Genomic DNA, 19,181 nt, shown 5'->3' on the forward strand with positions numbered 1-19,181 from the left:
ATATACCTGTATCTGGAAGGTCCAACTGTGGTGAGTCAGTACCCTGGCATAAATTACACCATGCAGACAAAAGAACACTCCAAGCAACTCTGTGAAAAGGTTATTGAAAAGCACAAGTCAGGAGATGGATTGAAGAAAATTTCCAAGTCACTGAATATCCCTTGGAGTACAGTTAAGTCAATCATCAAGAAATGGAAAGAATATGGCATCGCTGTAAATCTGCCTAGAGCAGGCCGTCCTCAAAAACTGAGTGACCATGCAAGAAGAGGACTAGTGAGGGAGGCCACCAAGAGACCTATGACAGTTCTGGTGGCTGAAATAGGAGAGAGATTGAGCATACAACTGTTGCCCGAGTGCTTCACCAGTCGCAGCTTTATGGATGAATGGCAAAGAGAAAGCCACTGTTGGGAAAAAAAACTTGCATGAAATCTCAGAGTTTGCCAGAGGGCATGTGGGAGACTCTGAAATCAGCTGGAGGAAGGTTCTATGGTCTGATGAAACCAAAATTGAGATTTGTGGCCATCAGACTAAACGCGATGTTTGCCTTAAGCCAAACACTGCACATCATCAAAAACACACCATCCCTACCGCAAAGCATGGTGGTGGCTGCATTGTGCTGTGGGGATGCTTCACTGCAGCAGGCTCTGGAAGGCTTGTGAAGGTAGAGGGTAAAATGAATGCAGCAAAATACAGGGAAATCCTGGAGGAAAACCTGATGCAGTCTGCAAGAGAACTGCGACTTGGGAGAAGATTTGTTTTCCAGCAAGACAGTGACCCCAGGCATAAGGCCAAAGCTACACAGGAACAAAGTTAATGTTCTGGAGTGGCCAAGTCAGAGTCTGGACCTCAATCCAAGTAAGAATTTGCGGCTGGACTTGAAAAGCTCTGTTCACTCACAATCTGCATGCAATCTGACAGCTTGAGCAGTTTTGTAGAAACACTGTAGAATGGGGAAAACTGCAGTGTTCAGATGCGAAAAACTGATAGAGACCTATCCACACAGACTCAAGGCTGTAATTACTGCCAAAGGTGCATCTAATAAATACTGACTTGAAGGGGGTATTTATGAAATCAATTATTTTGTGTTTAATAATTGTAATAAATTTAGACCGATTTGTAGAAATTTGTTTTCATTTTCACAAGAGTCTTTTTCTGTTGATCGGTGTCAAAAAAGCCAAATTATATCCACACTGTGAATCAGTGCTGTAAAACAATAAAACGTGAATACTTCTGGGGGGGGGGGGGGTGTGAATATTTACTTTTTATATGCATTGTATATGTGCCTAAGACTTTTGTACAGTACAATACATGTGACACATACTGCTAATGTTAAATCTTCAGCTGGTTACTGTATTTGTCCTCTTAGTGCTGGTGGGCAAGAGTATCTTTGGGGGGATGATGGGGAGAAAGGTTCAGATTTAATTGTCACATGTACATGAAAACTCTGCCAGCTTACTAGCCTCCTCACCATAAGGCATAGGAGCAGAATTCAGCCCGTTAAGTCTTCTCTGCCATTTCATCATGGCTGATTTATTATCCCTCTCAACCCTCATTCACCTGCCTTCTCCCTCACAACCTTACTAATCAAGAACCGATTGACTTCTGCTTTATATACACCCAATGACTTGGCCTCCAGAGCCGTCTGTGGCAATGAATTCTACAGATTCACCACCCTCTGGCTAAAGAAATTCCTGTTCTAAGAGGATGTCCTTCTATTCTGAGACTGTGCCCTCTGGTATTGAGGACATCTTCAAAAGGTGATGCCTCAAGAAAGTGACATCCATCAGGAAAGACATGCCTTCTTCTCATTGCTACCATCAGGGAGGAGGTATAGAAGCCTGAAGACACACAAAGTTTCAGGAACAGCTTCTTCCCCTCCCCAATCCATTTTCTGAATGGACACTGAACCTTTCTCTCAATGCCCCGAGCTCTGGATCTGAGCTGCTGTTAACCCCCTCTCCTTTTGTTCTCCTTTTGCCCCGGGCAGCTGGTGACAGTCAGACTAACCATGGAGGCAAGGACCTTGCTGGGACGGAGCAGAGCGGCGCCCATGGAGGATTCCCAGATGACCAATCCCTTGTGTGCGGGCAGGCGGGGCGATTTCGGGTAAGATTTGGCGCGTGTAGGAGGGGAGTATCACAGCTCCACCATTGTATTGCTTCCAGTGCGAATAACGTGGGGTTAAAGAGGGAGGGAATGTAGGAGGGGTGGTTACCATCACTGGTGAGAGCCTGCTACACCGTCAGCTGTGTAGGGCTTTTGTGTGAGGTGGAGGCATCTGTGTCAGGTGGGGAAGAGGGTGTCCATGTCAGGGTGAGGAGAAGCGAGGTCCATGTCGTGCAGAGGTAGGAGAGTTGTACCTGTGTCTGAGAGAGACGAGGGGCACCTGTTCCCAAGAGGCGGGGAGGGGCATCTGGGAGAGTGGAGCAGCATCGGTGTCTGGGAGAGGGGAGGGGAGGGCATCTTTGTCTGGGAGGGGGGAGAGGAGGAGCATCCGTGTCTGGGAGAGGGAGGGAGTGGAGTCTATGTCTGAGGGAGGGGAATTTGTGTCTAAGAGAGGGGAGGGAGGGGAATTTGTGACTTGAGGGAGCGGAGGATGCCTTTATTTGGAGAGGGTTTCTTTACTCAGGGGCTGGAGGCAGGGGAGGGATTCCTGTTTTCTGAGGATGGGAGTTTACCTTTATTCTGGGAATGGGAGGGAGGTGAGGGAGAAGTGAGCTGTTTTATCTGTTGCAGGTGGGGAAGAGCTGGCGTGTGGCTTGGATTGTTGGTGAGGGGCCAGACGCTGAGTAATGGTTGGGGTTTGGTTGAAATAAATAATTATTTTTTTCTCCATCCTCTTCCCCCCCCCCCCCAAGATCTCTGCATCATCGCCCCATCCTGAAGGAGCCATCCCACCTGCCGAACACTCGCCCCACCACCCAAAGGATGACCCCAGCCATCGCTCCCCAACTGTCACCCCATCCAGGGGTGCCCCTCCATGGGCTGAGTCAACCCCCAGGGGCTGCGATGCTCTCGACGGGCTGCCGCACCTGCCGCCGGGCTGGTACGAGGAGGAGGAGGCGTCCAGCGGCCTCCTCGGCAAGCAGCCCAGCACTGATAGTGACCCGGCCGGTTGGCCGCACCCTGTCGCCGGCCGACCTCCTGCCCTCCCCTGCCACTCGCTCTCCTCCCCCATGAGCAGTGACGATGAGTCAGAGGTGGAGGACGAGGACCTGAAGCGAGAGCTACAGAGACTCCGGGAGAAGTAAGTGAGGGCAGTGAGACATAGCGCAGAATCGGCCCTTCCCACCCAGCAACCCCTGACAACCCTAACCTAATCACGGGACTGTTTACAATGACCTGGTACATCTTTACTGTGGGAGGAAACCGAAGAACCCAAACAAACACCACACATTCCACAGGGAGGAGTGAACACTGAACTCTGGCAGCCCAACCTGTAATAGCGTCACGCTGACCACTACGAAACAATAGCGCCAAGTACGTGCAGGGTGGTGAATGAACAGCGAAGCAGACCCAATGAGCTGAATGGCCTCATTCTGTCCTTGTGTCTTGCAGTCTTATGGTAGAAGGCAGATACAATAATTAAAGGTGGAGAGAGATAAATATTAAAGACTGAAGATCAAAGGTTACGGGTGGCTGGCTCAGAATATGAGGTCAGCAAGAGTCAGCACAGGCGTGAAGGGCCAAGTGGCACACTGTTGCTCAGAGTCCCCAGTCCCAGACATTTTGTTTCTTTCTCTCTCTTAATCACTCTCCCTCTCTCCCTCCCCCACTCTCCCCCTCTCCTTCCCTCTCTCTATCTCTCTCTCTAACTCTCTCTCCCTCACACTCCCCCCTCTCTCACACTCTCTAACTCTATCTCCTAATTCAATCTCCCTTTCTCTCTCTAATTCACTCTCCCTCTCTCTCTAACTCACTCTCCCTCTCTCTCTAACTCTCCCTCTCTCTTTCACTCTCCCTCTCTCTCTAATTCACTCTCCCTCTCTCTAACTCACTCTCCCTCTCTCTCTAACTCACTCTCTCTCTCTGTCTAACTCACTCTCTCTCTCTAACACACACACATCCCCCCCCCCCCAAATCATCTCCAAAACATGCTCACCTGGCAAAACCCAACCTCCCAAGTTTGCGGAGTGTGTGTCACCTCCAGGGCTTACGCAATGAGGGGATGATCGAATTGAAACACAAGACGCTGTGGGGTGGGGGGGGCGACTTGACAGGATAGATGTCAAGATATTTCCAGTACTGCCACAGTCTCAAGAAACAGACATAATCGTAAGACCACAGACCTTGCATTAAAAGCTAATCTGCATAGGGTTTTACACACCACCCCATAAGCCTCCATATCCTGCACATCATTCTTCATCACTTCAACCATCTCCAATGGGATTCTCCTCCAGGCACATCTTTCCATCCTCCACACTCCCTGCTTTCCTTGGGATTGCTCTCTACATGACTCCCTTCTTCATCGGTCCCTCTTCAATAATCTCCCTCTTGGCACTTACCCCTCCGCCCTCAGCACAATTCAGGGCCCCAAACAGTCCTTCCAGGTGAGGCAACACTACATCGGTGAGTATGTTGGGGTCCTCTACTGTACTTAGTGCTCCCAATGTGGCATCCACTACATCGGTGGCCACCCATTTTAAATCTACTTGCTATTCTCACATGTTGGTCCATGGCCTCCTTTACTACCATGATGAGACCAAACTCGGGTTGGAGGAGGAACACCTCATATTCCATCTGGGTAGCCTCCAAGCTAACAGACTTTCTCGAATTTCTGGTAATTTCTTCCCCTTCTGGAGAGATGGACTGAAAAATGGCAGGTGAAATTTGATAGAGAAGTGTGAGGTTTTGCATTTTGGAAGGACAGACCAGAAGAGAACTTACACAGTGAGTGGTGGGGCACTGAGGAGTGTGGTAGAACAGAGATCTAGGAATACGGATTCATGATTCTTGGAAAGTGGCGGCACAGATAGCTAGGGTCATAAAGAAAGCTTTTGGCACATCGGCCTTCATAAATCAAAGTATTACCTGTTTTAAGGTGTATATTATGTTGGTGAGGCCTAATTTGGAGTATTGTGTGCAGTTCTGGTCATCTACCTAGAGAAAAGTTAACAATAAGATGAAAGCGTTCGGAGAAAATTTATAAGGATGTTACCGGGTCTTAAGGACCTGAATTATAGGGAAAGACTAGAGTCTAGGAGAATGAGGGAGATTTGATAGCGGTAAACAAAATTATGAGAGGTATAGACAGGGTTTTCCACTGCGGTTGGATGAGACTAAACTAGAGGTCATGGGTTGAGGGTGAAAGGTGAAATGTTTAAGGGGAACATGAGGAGGAACTTCTTCACTCAGAGAGTGTGGAACGAACTGCCAGAGGAAGAGGTGGCTGCAGGTTCAATTTTGGCATTTAAGAGAGGTTTGTATAACTATGGGTGGGAGGGCTATGGTCTAGGTACGGTTTATAGGATTAGGCAGGATAGCAGTTCAGCACAGACTAGATGGGCTGAAGGGCTTGTTTTTGTGCTTTGGTTCTCTATGACTCTTTTTCCATTCCCACTCTGTTTCTCCGCTCTTCTCACCTGCCCACCACATCCTCACCTCCCTTCTCCCGTGGTTCACTGTACTCCATCAGATTCCTCCTCCTTAAGCCCTTCCATCTATTGCCATCAAGCTTCTTCATCCCTGTCTCCCCACCCACCAACCTTACCCCTCACGTGGTCACCTACCAGCTTGTACTCCTCTCCTACCCCTCACCTTATTCTAGCTTCTGCCCCCTTCCTGTTCAGTCCTGATAAAGGGCCTTGGCCCGGAGCATCTACTTTCTATTCCCCTCCGCAGATGCTGCCTGGCTAGCTGAGTTCCTCCAGCATTTTGTGTGTGTTAGAACAGCACAGTAATGATATTGTGCCAATCCTTTAACCTGCTTTAAAATCAATCTAATCCTCTCCCACATAGTCCTCCATTTATCTATCATCATGATAGTCTCTTAAATGTCCCTAATGTGTCTGCCTCTACCATCACCTCTCCTAAACATTCCCCCAAACACATTGAAATTATGCCTCTGCATATTCACTATTTCTGCCCTGGGAAAAAGTCCACTCGATCAATGCCTATTATGACAATGTACCCCTCTATTATGTCGCCTCTTAATCCTCCCACGCTCCAAGAGAAAAGCCCGAGCTCACTCAACATGTCCTGCATTTTTTGCAATGTAATGTTGTTTCTGAAAGCCTGGAACTCTGTACATCTCCTGAAGTAGGTAATTATCTAGTTTAACCCACTCAGCCTGTTAACCAATGTGAATACTCTTGGTTGATATTTGAATTCTGAAATGAATTTATTCTGAAGCATTTTAACGTTGTTTGGAAATTCAACACTTTATTAAAAACTTAACATTCTTGTGTCCAGCTTTGTAGAGTGCACCCTCGGAGCTGGGTTTGAATCTTGTACATCACGTATTCCCCACACCCAACTTATCATCTGCCATCTGCTCTCCACACACTCACCTTCCGAGGCAACACACAAACATAATTTTGTAGGAACTCTGTGGACCGTAAGATCATAAAACATGGGAGCAGCACTAGGCCATTCAGCCAATCAAGTCTATTTTGTCACTTCATCGTGACTGATTTATTATCCCTCTGCCCATTCTGCCTCCTCCCTACAGATCTGGTGAAAGAAATTCCTCTCATCTCTGTTCTAAAGGAATTCTGAGACTGTGCCCTCTGGTCCTAGACTCCCCCACTGTAGGAAACATCTCTTCATGTCCTCTCAAACTAAGCCTTTTGAACGGTTTCACTGAGATCCCCGCTCACTCTTCTAAACTCCAGCGAGTACAGGCCCAGATCTATCAAGCACATATCATTGGTTAACCCTTACGTTCTCAGGATCGTTCTCTTAAACCTCCTCTGGAACCACTCCAACACCAGCACATCCTTTCTTAGATAAGGGGCCCAAAACTGCGCGCAGTACTCCAAGTGCGATCTGACCAGGGCCTTATAAAGCCTCAGCATTACATCCTTGCTTTTATATTCTAGTCCCCCTGAAATGAACGCTAACATTGCATTTGCCTTCCTTACTACCTACTCAACTTGTAAGTCAACCGTTAGGAAATCCTGCACAAAGATTCCTGTCCCTTTGCACCTTTGAAATTGTTGAAATTTCTGAAATTGCTCTATCTTCATGAAATAGTCTGTACCTCTATTCCCTCTACCAAAGTGCACAATCATATACTTCCTTGCCAACACTGTATTCCATCTGTCCCTGCCCATTCTCCTAATCTGTCCCAGTCCTTCTGTAGCCCTTCTACTTCCTCAACACTGCCTGCTGACCCTCCACCTACCTTCGTTTACATCTGCAGTCTTGACCGCAAACAATTTTGTCATCTAGATCATTGACCTATAATGTGTAAAGAAGTGATCCCAGGAGATTGAGTCAGTGAGAGTTAAAGTTTTGCAAGTTCAGGGGACTGAGGGTAATGGGGAACTGGGGCAGATTGGCTTGCATCGAACAATGGGGGAGGGGGTGTTGGCTGGAAGAGGCCGAGTGCCCTGCCCCTCATCTCCTCACCGCTCTTCTCTCCTCCCTCCTCCGGCCCAGGCACATAAAGGAGGTGGTGCACCTGCAGGCCCAACAGAAACAGGAACTCCAGGAGCTGTACAGGCGCCTCCAACCCAACAGCGAGTCGTCTGAGGACTCACTCCAGGCTTACTCCCCGACAGGCCGCCGATCGCGCTCGGCCAGAAGCAAATCCCGTGGCGCCAAGCCCCACTCTCTGGGTGGCACCCCCACCAGCACAGGTAAGCAGCAGGCACCTCTCGGTCATTAGAGCACCTGAAAGGCTCAGCAAGGGGCGGGGGGGAGCTCCCTCCATGATACGGATCTGCAGTCTTGCACCCTGCAGAAATCCCAAAGTATGGCTGAGACTACTTCGATATTTTGTTCAGTTTCCTCCTGGCAGCATCCATCATCAAGGACCCACACCATGTGGAACATGCCTTCATCTCTTTTCTACCATCAGGGAGGAGGTGGTACTGGAGCCTGGAAGCCCACACTGAACAATTCTTCCCCTCTTCCAGCAGATTCCATGAACTCTACCTCACTATTCCTCTTTTCCACTATTTTTTCTTTGTAACTAAAAGTATTTTCAGTACGGTGGGAAGGGTGTGCGTGTGTTTGTGGGTTTGTGTCTGTATGTATAGATGGTGGGGAGAACGTTGCCTTCCACTGACCTGGCCCTCCTTTACCGCAGGGTTATTCTACAGCGGGGAGTCCCAACCGGCGTCAGGGGCCAAGAAGGGGACTTTCACGGATGAGCTGCACAAGCTGGTGGACGACTGGGCAAAGGAGAAGATGGGAGCCGCCAACGCCAAGCCCAGCCTGAACGAGATCAGACAGATTCAGTGCAGGCAGGACCTCGAGAGCTGGCAGCAACTTGGTGATGTAAGGGGACCCTCCAACTCCGGGGTGAAGCCTGTCCACTCACGAGGCTTAGGTTCTATTTATTTCATTTGGAGATGCTACGTAGAGCAGGCGCTTCCAGCCCAACAAGCCTCACCACCCAGCAACCCCCCTATTTAACCCTCACAATACATTTTCCAATGACCAATTAACCGGTATGTGAGAGGAAATCGGTGCAAACCCACATGATCACGGGGAGAAAGTCCAAGCTCCTGACAGACGGCGCTGGAATTGATCTCCAAACCCCAGAACGCCCTGAGCTATAACCATGGCACACTAACCGCTACAGTACCGTGGCACCCCAACACTGGTAGGAGTGCTGGATGTGGGTTCAAATCAGTATTGTGCTGGGGGTAGCCGGTGATAGCATGCCCCCAACACACTGTATGTCTTTGGAACATGGGAGGAAACCGGAGCAGCTGAACAAAGCAAACATGGCAGTGGCAGGACGTGCAGACTCCTTACAAATAGTGATGTGAATTGCGCCGTGGTCCAACGGTGCCTCCCCTTTGGTGTGTGTAGTTCCGCTGACCCTGTTACAGAAACACTGTGCAGGCTTTGGAGTGGGTGCAGGAAAGGTTTAAGACAAATACACCGTTAGTGTTCATGTCAAGAGGACTGGAATATCAAAGCAGGAATGTAATACTGAAGCCACAGTTGGAGTATTGTGAGCAATTTTGTACCCCCTATCTAAGAAAGGATGTGCTGGCGTTGGAGAGGGCCCAGAGGAGAATGATCCCTGGAATGAAAGGGTTAAGGTATGAGGAGTGTTTTTGATGACTCCTGCCCTGTACTTGTTGGAGTTTAGAAGAATGAGTTGCGGGGGTGGGGGGGGGGGTGCTCATTGAAACTTAATGAACATTGAAAGGCGTAGATAGTGGATGTGGAGATGATTTTTCCAAAAGTGAGGTAGTCTAGGACCGGAGGGCACAGCCTCAGATTAGAGGAATGTCCATTTAGTACAGAGATGAGAAGGAATTTCTTTAGCCAGAGGGTGAGGACTCTGGAATTCATTGCCACAGACAGCTCTGGAAGCTAAGTCATTGTGTATATTTTAAGTGGTTGATAAGTTCTTGATTAGTAAGGTTACGGGAGGAAGGCGAACGAGATTGAGAGAGGTGATGATTCAGCCATGATGGGTTGGGGTAGCAGATGTGATGGGCTGAATGCCTGATTCTGTTCCTGTGTTTTATGGTGAAAGCAGGTGGGACAGTGGCTTTCAGAGACTGATAGGCACATGAGAATGAAGAAGTGGAGGACTGCGGATCTTGTGTGTGGAGGATTTGGGGAGGGTATGAAAAGATTCACCAAGATGCTGTCTGGATTAGAGAGTGTGAGCCCTAAGGAGACATTGGACAAACTTGGGTTGTTCTCCCTGCAGCATTAGAGTTTAAAGGGAGACCTGGCGGGTTTTAAAAATTATAAGAGGCATAGACAGTCAGAATGTTTTGCAGAGGTCACACTTTTAAAGTTAGAGGGGAGAAATTTAAAGGTGACATGACGGACATTTTTTTTAAACTCAGAGTATGATAGGTGCTGGAAATGTGTTACCAGGGGCAGCAGTAGGAGCAGGTACTTTGGTGGAATTTGAGGTGTTGAGACAGACTTCTGAAAATGGAGGGGTATGGATCAAACACAGGCCAAATTGACGTTAAGATTGGCACAACATCGTGGACCTGACCAGAGCTGTGGAGAATCTGAGATTGGAGGGGTTTAATGAGAGGGAAAGATTGGAGAGATTGGGCCACCACAGTAGTGCAAAGCTGTTACAGCACCAGCGACCAGGTTCAATTCCAGCCGCTGCCTGTAAGGAGGCGGGGTTTCCTCCCACATACCGGTTGGTAGTTTAATTGGTCATGGGTGTAATTGGGTGAGGTGGGCTTGTTGGTCAGAAGGGCCTGGAAGCATGTCAGATCTCTAAATAAAATAAAATAAAAACTGAGCTAGTGTGATGAGAGATCTGACAGCAGTAGATACAGTTATGGGGGGGTGGGGGGTGGCATTGATACCTGGTCAGAACTTTTGTCCCATCATGAAAAGGCAGAAATTCAGATTACTATATTGTCACCTGTACCATCATCATCATCACTATATCGTGGGCAATCATGGTCTATCCATGACCTTGATTATTCTTGACAAAGTCTTTCTACAGAAGTGGTTTGCCATTGCCTTCTACTGGGCAGTGTCTTTACAAGACGGGTGACCCCAGCCATTATCAATATCCTTCAGAGATTGTCTGCCTGGCGTCAGTGGTCATATAAGTAGAACTTGTGATCTGCACCGGCTGCTCATGTGACCATCCACCACCTGCTCCCATGGCTTCATGTGACCCTGATCAAGGGGCTAAGCAGGTTCTACACCTTGCCCAAGGGTGACCTGCAGGCTAGCGGAGGGAAGGAGTGCCTTACACCTCCTTTGATAAGAGGCACATCTCCACCCTGCCACCTACACCTGTACCAGACTGCAATAAAATCCTAGCCAGAAGCATGAACAGTTTACAATGGTATATCAAGCATAAAACAACACACTTGAGTAATGGGGGGAGGGGGCCTTATTCAGGCCCTAACAAATACTGAAAAGAGTGGTCATAGAGAGAATTTTTTTTTTGTAATTTATTTTTTGACTGAAGTTCATCAAATAAACATTTCCATAAATGTATTTCAGACATTGTACATATATATCACATAATCATATATATCACAAATCTCCACAAAGTATTTATCTGGGGTATACACTTCTGGAAAAGAGTGGAAAGAAAAAACAAGCAAAAGGAAATAGAGAGAATATATAATAGAACTAGAAGACACAGCCTCAGAATAGGACATCCCTTTAGAACAGAGATGAGAAGGAATTTCTTTAGCCAGACGGTGGGGAATCTGTACAATTCATTGCCGCAGACGGCTCTGGAGGTCAAGTCAGTGGATATATTTAAAGCAGAGGTTGATTGGTTCATGATTAGTAAGGGCATCAAAGATTACGGGGAGAATGGGGTTGAAAGGGACAATAAATCAGCCATGATGGATTAACAGTGCAGACTCAATGAGCCAAATGGCCTAAACCTGATCCTGTTGTATTATGGTCTCAAATCTCCTCTGCACCCTGTCTTTCCTTCCTGAGAGGTCTGGAACTCCTAAACGTGGTCTAACCAGAGCGTTACAGAGCTGCAGTGGGGAAGGAAGGCTGGGAGCTGAGCATCAGAATCCAATGCATCATTGCGGAGCGAGTTAGAAAGGGCAGGTGCCTTGGGATAAGAAATTAGCCCAAAATCAATGGGTTGCTTATACCAATAAGATTGAAAGAGTGCAGAGAAAATTTAGAGGAATGTTGCCAGGAGTTAAGGATCTGGATTATAGGGAAAGGTTGAATAAGTTAGGACAGTGGTCCCCAAACAAAGCACATGCTACTGGGCCGCGAGGAAACAATATGATTTGGCAATATGAAATGGTAAGAGTCAGCTGCACCTTTCCTCATTCCCTGTCACACCTACTGTTGAACTTGAACGAACGCAAGGTCATTACCCACGTGAGGTCATGAGTTGCCTAAACGCAGTAATACCTTCACGCCAGGGATCATGGTTGGCCTCGGGTAACCGGCCACCCCGCGCGGCTGGCGAGATGTGCCGTTGCTACTGGCCTGGAGCGCGGACAGATGGGCGCCGCCTCTAAACCTGTTTAGCACACCGAATGTTCGTGGGGAACCCGGTGCTAAAATATTTACAGACGACCTAATTCGGGTTCAGGGTTTCGTAAGTAGCGGAGCAGCTACCTCACTGCGATCTACTGAAAGTCATCCCTCGAGCCAAACTTTTGTCGGCCAATAGATCCTACCTACCTACAAGGGGGGGTGCGAGCACACGCCCTGTCGCACTCCTCACTCGGTCAGTCGCTCTCTCCGGACTGCAACCGCTTTGGCCCCGGTATGGGGACCTCTGGCCCTTACCTTGTCCTCTCACTGGTGTGTTGCAATGATATTATATGTTCATGCGAGGAAAATATGTGCTGTTTGTTTAATATCCAAACGCTACTTAAAATGTTATGATGCTATTGACTTATAAGTGAGTTATAATTGACTTATCACTATATTCATGTGAGGAAAATAAGTGCTGTGTGTTTAATAATAAATTCGTTAGATAAACCCTTTTAGAAACAAAATTGAGTGTATTAGCCATTTATAAGTAACTTACAGTTGACTTATCACCTATATTCCGGTTGTGATTAACACCCCCACCGGTCCGCAAGAATATTGTCAATATTAAACCGGTCCACGGTGCAACAAAGGTTGGTGACCCCCCAGGTTAGGACTTTATTCCCTGGAGGGTAAGGGAATGAGAGAAGATTTCATAGAGCCATACCAAAATTGGGGCGGGTGAAACATCTCTACCAAAAGAGGTGTAAGGTGTTCCTTCCCTCTGCTAGCCTGCAGGCCACCCTTGGGCGAGGCAGTGCATCTGCTTAGCCCCCCCCCCCCCCCATCAGGGTCACGTGAAGCCACGGGAACAGGTGGTGGATGGTCATATGAGCAGCCAGTGCATATCATAAGTCCTGGTTATGCGACCACTGACGCATGGCAGACAATCTCTGAAGATTATTGAGAATGGCTGGGGTCACCCGTCTTGTAAAGAAGAAGCCAAAGGCAGATCAGTTCTGTAGAAAAATTTGCCAAGAACAGTCATGGTCAAAGGTAGACCATGATCACCCATCTCATAAAATACAACATATAATGATGATGATACAAAGTTATGAGGGTTATAGATAGGGTAAATGCAAGCAGGTTTTTTCCAGTGAAGTTGGGAGAAACTCGAATTGGACGTTAAGGAGGAAAGGTGAAATACTTGACGGGATCATGAGGGGAATTTCTTCACTCAGAGGGCAGTGAGAGTGTAGAACGAGCTACCACCGGAAGTGGTGTCTGTGGATTCCGTTTCAACATTTAAGACAAACTTGCATAGGTACATTGATGGGAGGGGATGACGGGCTATGGTCTGGGTGCAGGATGATGCTAGTTCAGCACAGAAGGGCCTGATCTGAGCTGTGGTGTTCTACGACTGTATGGCTGAATTAGTACGAAAATAGCCACTTAACAGAGTAGAGAGACAGGGCCATTAAAGAACCCAAGAGCGGGTCGGCATCCCTTGAAGGGGATGTTCAGGAAGTTTCCTGATCAGAAGTCCAATAGCTGCAGGATTAAGTTTGAGAGGGAGCTCTAAGAGGGAAGTGTTTTTTTTTAATATACCTACAAGGGGAGCTGGTGGAGTCGTACACCTCACTCTGTTTAAGAGGCATTTAGTCAGACACTTAACATTGGACATTTGGCCCATCGAGTCTGTACCGCCATTTTATCGCAGTTGATTTATTTTCCATCTCAATGTCATTCTCCTGCCTCTCCCCATAGCCTTTGAAGCTTTGACTGATCAAGGACCTATCAACCTCCACTTTAAATCTCCCCAGTGATTCGGCCTCTACAACCATCTGTGGCAACAAACTCCACAGATTCACCACCCTCCGGCTAAAGAAATTCTTCCTCATCTCCGTTTTAATCTCAGGCTGTGCCCTCTGGTACTAGACTCACCCACTATAGGAAACATCCTCTCCCTATCCATTTTATTGAGGCCTTACAAGTTTCAATGAGATTACCCCCTCAATCTTCTAAACTCCGGCAAATGCAGGCCCAGAGGATGGAACAGTAGGCCACTTCGGGATGGCGTGCCAATGCGGGCAATCAGGATTCAAGTCAATGGGCACAGGGGGTTTTACATAGAGAGGGAGGTATGTGTACAGGGTAGCTGCAGACAGTGAGTGTGTTGAGCTGGGGTCTGTTTCCCTGCTGTCCTACTCAGCGATCGGCTTCCTTGACTCCGCAGAGGCGTGGGGCTGGGTATCCTCAAGCGAGGGTTGGGGGGGTGCGGAGTGGTCCCAGCTGATGTTCCACTTACTGATGCCCTTCCCTCCTACCTCTCTCTCTGTCTCTTCTACAGCGGAATTCTCAGTCTCCTCAGGTCACCGGCTGGATCCCCTCGCAGGGGGCACCCCCACGGAGCTCGTTCCCAGCCACCTCTGGACCCCCGTGCCAGCCTGCCCCACCCCAACCCCAATCCCAAATTCAAAACCCCAGCCAGCCCCCCACTCTGCCCGCTGCCCAGCCCCGGGCCAAGTAACTCCGTGCCAGGTGTCGTCCTGGCAAGGGGGAGAGTGGAACACACCTCAAACCCCGACACCACCATCCCACCCTTCCCTACTGCAGTTCAGAGGTTCTCGGACGTTGCCCCTACCCCACTAGCTGGGTACAAAACTGCTTTCCCCTCTCCCCTGGGGCCCTTTCACCACTCCTCCCTCCAGAATACCAAGAGTCTGTGGGCAGGTCCCTCAGAAATGAAACTAGGGGGCTGAGATTTGAGTGGAGGGTTATGGTTCTTTTTTTTCACTTTGCAAGTTAGCCACCACCTTGCTCGTCACCTGCTTTACATTCCAACCCGCCCCCCCTCCCCCCACAACCCGCTGCCTCTTTATCCCTCAAAACTAAAGCTGAAGAGGCGTCTGAAGACCAATAAGCGACATGTGAATGGAGAAAGACCGGACGTGTGCAGGATCTGGGACGTGGTCCCAGTGATCCATCGATTAACACAGCACCACCCCCCCCCCCCCCCACCACACACACACACACGTTTGTCTGCGTCAGGCCGTGACGGATGCTCACTCTGCTCGGTGGGCCAAGGAAGAATCACTTTTCCTTCATAAAACTCATTTTCTGCACTGGAATCACATATTTCAGTTTCTCTGCCCCCCACCCCTGCTTCCCCAATCCCCTCTGTCTCCCGTCTCCACACTCCTACTTCCTCTCCCTCTCGCCTTCCCCTCCCCTCACCTTCCCCCTCCTCTCTCACCTACCCCTCCCCCTCCTTTCACCTTACCCTCGCCCTCCCTTCTCCCTCCTCTCACCTTCTTCCTTTCCCACACTCTCTATCCCTTGCCCCTCTCCCTACCATAGCCCCCCTCCCCGATCCCAGGCTGTTCTACCGGTCCTGCTCTAGAATGCTCGTGGGGAGACTGACACGCTACACCCTCACCATTCCCCAGCCAGGGTTTGTTTGACAGATCCACCCGCTGCTCGTCCTCCTTCCCCAGTGAGAGGCGTGTGTCGGGAAGATCAAGGCTCAACAGATGGAGCAGGAGGCGGTTGTTGGGGTTTGGATGGGATCTCCAGGGCAGAGACGGCACAGTTCGGGGCAGAGTAGCGGTCAAAGCGAGCGACGGCATCGTCAGGAAGCCCTACTCCTGCTTCTGTCCTCCCCAACCTCCGCCTTGTTGTCCGAGGCCCAGTAGCACGCCGTCAAGTCACTCCCTCCCCACTCCAATCCCGGGGCATTCATTGTCAGAGCCACTTCCCACCCTGTTGGGGGCTTGAATCTACCCGCAAGGGAATCCCTAACATCTGACCCCACCCCAAAGCAAGAGGCATGTCCGCAGGGTGTCTGACCTTGGCGGGGGGGGTGGGGGAGAGGGGAGAAACAAGGTCTATTCCTGCCCACCTCCGCTTAATAATCTCACTTCCCTTCTCCTCTCAACCCACTCCCTTCTCTTTTCACCCCCCCCACCTCTCCCGTGTCTCCACCCTCCTCCCAAACACCACCGCCATCTCTCCTGTGTCGGTAGACCCGTCGTCTACCCTCCTCATCAACGAGAGACAATTCTGCATAAGTTCCAATGCACGTTTCTGCCCCACTTTGTGTTTTAATTATTTGATGACACTGTGGTCCGTGCCTTCTACCCATCCTGGTTCCAACTGCGTCTCATACACAGTTCTACTGCCCCCTTCTACTTCTCCCCACCTCCTCCGCCTCTCCATCTCACACACCACAACGTTAGCCGGCCCCCCGGTCTGTAAGTCCTGCCCGCCCGGGTCGACCATCTACTACGGCTCGCGATTTCTTTTTTTCTCGAAACGAAACTGTGAAATTTTAAACGGGTTTGTGAAAGTATTTTCGAAGTTGTGGCCCGCCAAGACCGGCCACTCAGTTACCTGTTGATAATGTGTCACGTTCTACTGTTACGATTGTAGTCTGTATTTAATTTCCTTCCACAATTTTTTTTTTCGGTTTACTGATCACAGTTGCTGGGTAAAGGGGTGTGTTGGGGAGATGGGGAGAGAGACGGGAGGGTCTGCTAAATGCTAATTCATTCAGCGTCTCTAGTCTGGGCCACCACAGATTCAGGTCACTGGGGTCTGGGACTGCGGCATATGGGTCTGTCACTGTATAACACTGGGGTACGGTACCAGTGGGGATGGGTCTGTCACTGTGTAAATATCGGTGGGGGCGGGTCTGTCATTCTGTAATACCAGGATACGGTACCGGTGGGGACGGGTCTGTCACTGTATAACACTGGGGTACGGTACCGGTGGGGACGGGTCTGTCACTGTATAACACTGGGGTACGGTACCAGTGGGGACGGGTCTGTCACTGTATAACACTGGGGTACGGTACCAGTGGGGACGGGTCTGTCACTGTATAACACTGGGGTACGGTACCAGTGGGGACGGGTAGGTCCCTGTGTAACACTGGGGTACGGTACCAGTGGGGATGGGTAGGTCCCTGTGTAACACTGGGGTACGGTACCAATGGGGACGGGTAGGTCCCTGTGTAACACCGGGGTACGGTACCAGTGGGGATGGGTAGGTCCCTGTGTAACACTGGGGTACGGTACCGGTGGGGACGGGTAGGTCCCTGTGTAACAGTGGGGTATGGTACCTGTGGGGACGGGTAGGTCCCTGTGTAACACCGGGGTACGGTACCAGTGGGCACGGGTAGGTCCCTGTGTAACACTGGGGTACGGTACCGGTGGGGACGGGTAGGTCCCTGTGTAACAGTGGGGTACGGTACCGGTGGGGACGGGTAGGTCCCTGTGTAACAGTGGGGTATGGTACTAGTGGGGACGGGTAGGTCCCTGTGTAACACCAGGGTACGGTACCAGTGGGGATGGGTAGGTCCCTGTGTAACAGTGGGGTATGGTACTAGTGGGGATGGGTAGGTCCCTGTGTAACACCAGGGTACGGTACCAGTGGGGATGGGTAGGTCCCTGTGTAACAGTGGGGTATGGTACCGGTGGGGACGGGTAGGTCCCTGTGTAACACCGGGGTACGGTACCAGTGGGGACGGGTAGGTCCCTGTGTAACAGTGGGGTATGGTACTAGTGGGGATGGGTAGGTCCCTGTGTAACACCGGGGTACGGTACCGGTGGGGACGTGTAGGTCCCTGTGTAACAGTGGGGTATGGTACCGGTGGGGACGGGTAGGTCCCTGTGTGACACCGGGGTACGGTACCAGTGGGGACAGGTCTGTCACTGTGTAACACCGGGGTACAGTACCGGTGGGGACGGGTAGGTCCCTGTGTAACACCGGGGTGCGGTACCGGTGGGGATAGGTCTGTCACTGTGTAACACCGGGGTACGGTACCGGTGGGGACGGGTAGGTCCCTGTGTAACACCGGGGTACGGTAGCAATGGGGATGGGTAGGTCCCTGTGTAACACCGGGGTATGGTAGCAATGGGAGACAAGTCTGTCACTGTGTAACTCCGTGTGTGTTCCCACTCGATGGACATGCATTGCCTCTTTTTTTTAAAAAACGGATTGTGTAAAGCTCTCCTGGAAAGCAGTTTCCACTGCCCTACGACTCTGTTGCATGTCTCTTTCCCCCTACGTGGTACACGGTCAGTCAGGTGAGGAGTTTCTCCGACAGCCAGGGGAGCAGCAGGGACGGTGTGGAACGAATGGATCCCCCGTCTTGCGTTGGTGAACGGTTTATGTTGAAAGATATGACAAACAGTATTACTGGCCAGCTGAAAAATGTGATTTATTTTTATTTTGGTTTGGCGTTGCTTGTACAACCGTTATTTTTTAAAAGAAACTTACTGTGAATTGAGTAGTGTGCAAACAATGCATCTCTCTCTCTCTTTCTCCCTATCTCCTGAAACAGGAGGATTTTTTTCGGTGTAAAGTTAAAAGCATTCCTCCAAGTTGAAATGCATGTGCAAGATTACTTTTGTATCTTTCTAAACTTAGACGGGATGAAAACAAAAAAAAAACAAGAAAACAGACCGAAGTTCGTGGTGGTAGTTTATTCTGGTGTCCTCGTTTTGTTTGGCCGGAATTGTTAATTTTTATTTGTAGATACATAAATAACCTGGCCCAACAAGTCCGCGTGGACAGTTGATTTATTGACCCGTAGTTTTGGGATGTGGGAAGAAACCGAAGCACCTGGAGGGAAACCCACAGGGTCATGGAGAGAGCATAGGGCAGTGGCGGGATTCGAACTTGATTCGCTGGCCGTGTAATAGCGTTACGCTAGCGCACTGCCATGCCATAAGAACGTAAATAGGAGTAGGAGTAGGCCATCTGGCCTGTGAATCCTGCTTCGCCATTCAATAAGATCATGGCTGATTTGACTATGGAATTTCTCCACCTCCTTGCCTTTTCCCCATAACCCTTAATTCCCCTGCTATGCCGCCCCTATTCACCCTTTATTAGCCCTGAGTTGGAAACTCCCGCGGGTTGTTGGGCGCAATCTGATTCTTCCCTTCGAGAACAGTAATGCCAGCCGGTCAAACTTGTGATTAAATGGTGGATCCGCTCATTTGGGCGACTTGGTCGCCAGGGATGAATCAGGGGTTGTCGAGATGGACGCCAAATGCCGCCGGGTAGAGGAGAATGGACCTCGGCACAATGAC

The 19,181-nt window shown here is 49.7% G+C and overlaps 1 protein-coding gene across 3 annotated transcripts in view; it reads left to right on the top strand.

The window, feature by feature from the left end:
* Positions 1-18,552, top strand: part of LOC140715987 (serine/threonine-protein kinase WNK3-like) — a 135,339-nt gene extending 116,787 nt beyond the window's left edge. For all 3 annotated transcript variants that reach the window (XM_073028609.1, XM_073028608.1, XM_073028607.1), the window contains exons 18-22: positions 1,988-2,106; positions 2,859-3,247; positions 7,603-7,802; positions 8,255-8,445; positions 14,438-18,552. In XM_073028609.1, the coding sequence (XP_072884710.1) occupies positions 1,988-2,106; positions 2,859-3,247; positions 7,603-7,802; positions 8,255-8,445; positions 14,438-14,617 (1,079 nt within the window). In that variant the 3' untranslated portion in view covers positions 14,618-18,552. The remainder of the gene's footprint in view (positions 1-1,987; positions 2,107-2,858; positions 3,248-7,602; positions 7,803-8,254; positions 8,446-14,437) is intronic.
* Positions 18,553-19,181: the final 629 nt, after the last annotated feature.

The sequence above is a fragment of the Hemitrygon akajei genome, chromosome 24 (assembly GCF_048418815.1).
Source record: "Hemitrygon akajei chromosome 24, sHemAka1.3, whole genome shotgun sequence".
NCBI lineage: Eukaryota > Metazoa > Chordata > Chondrichthyes > Myliobatiformes > Dasyatidae > Hemitrygon > Hemitrygon akajei.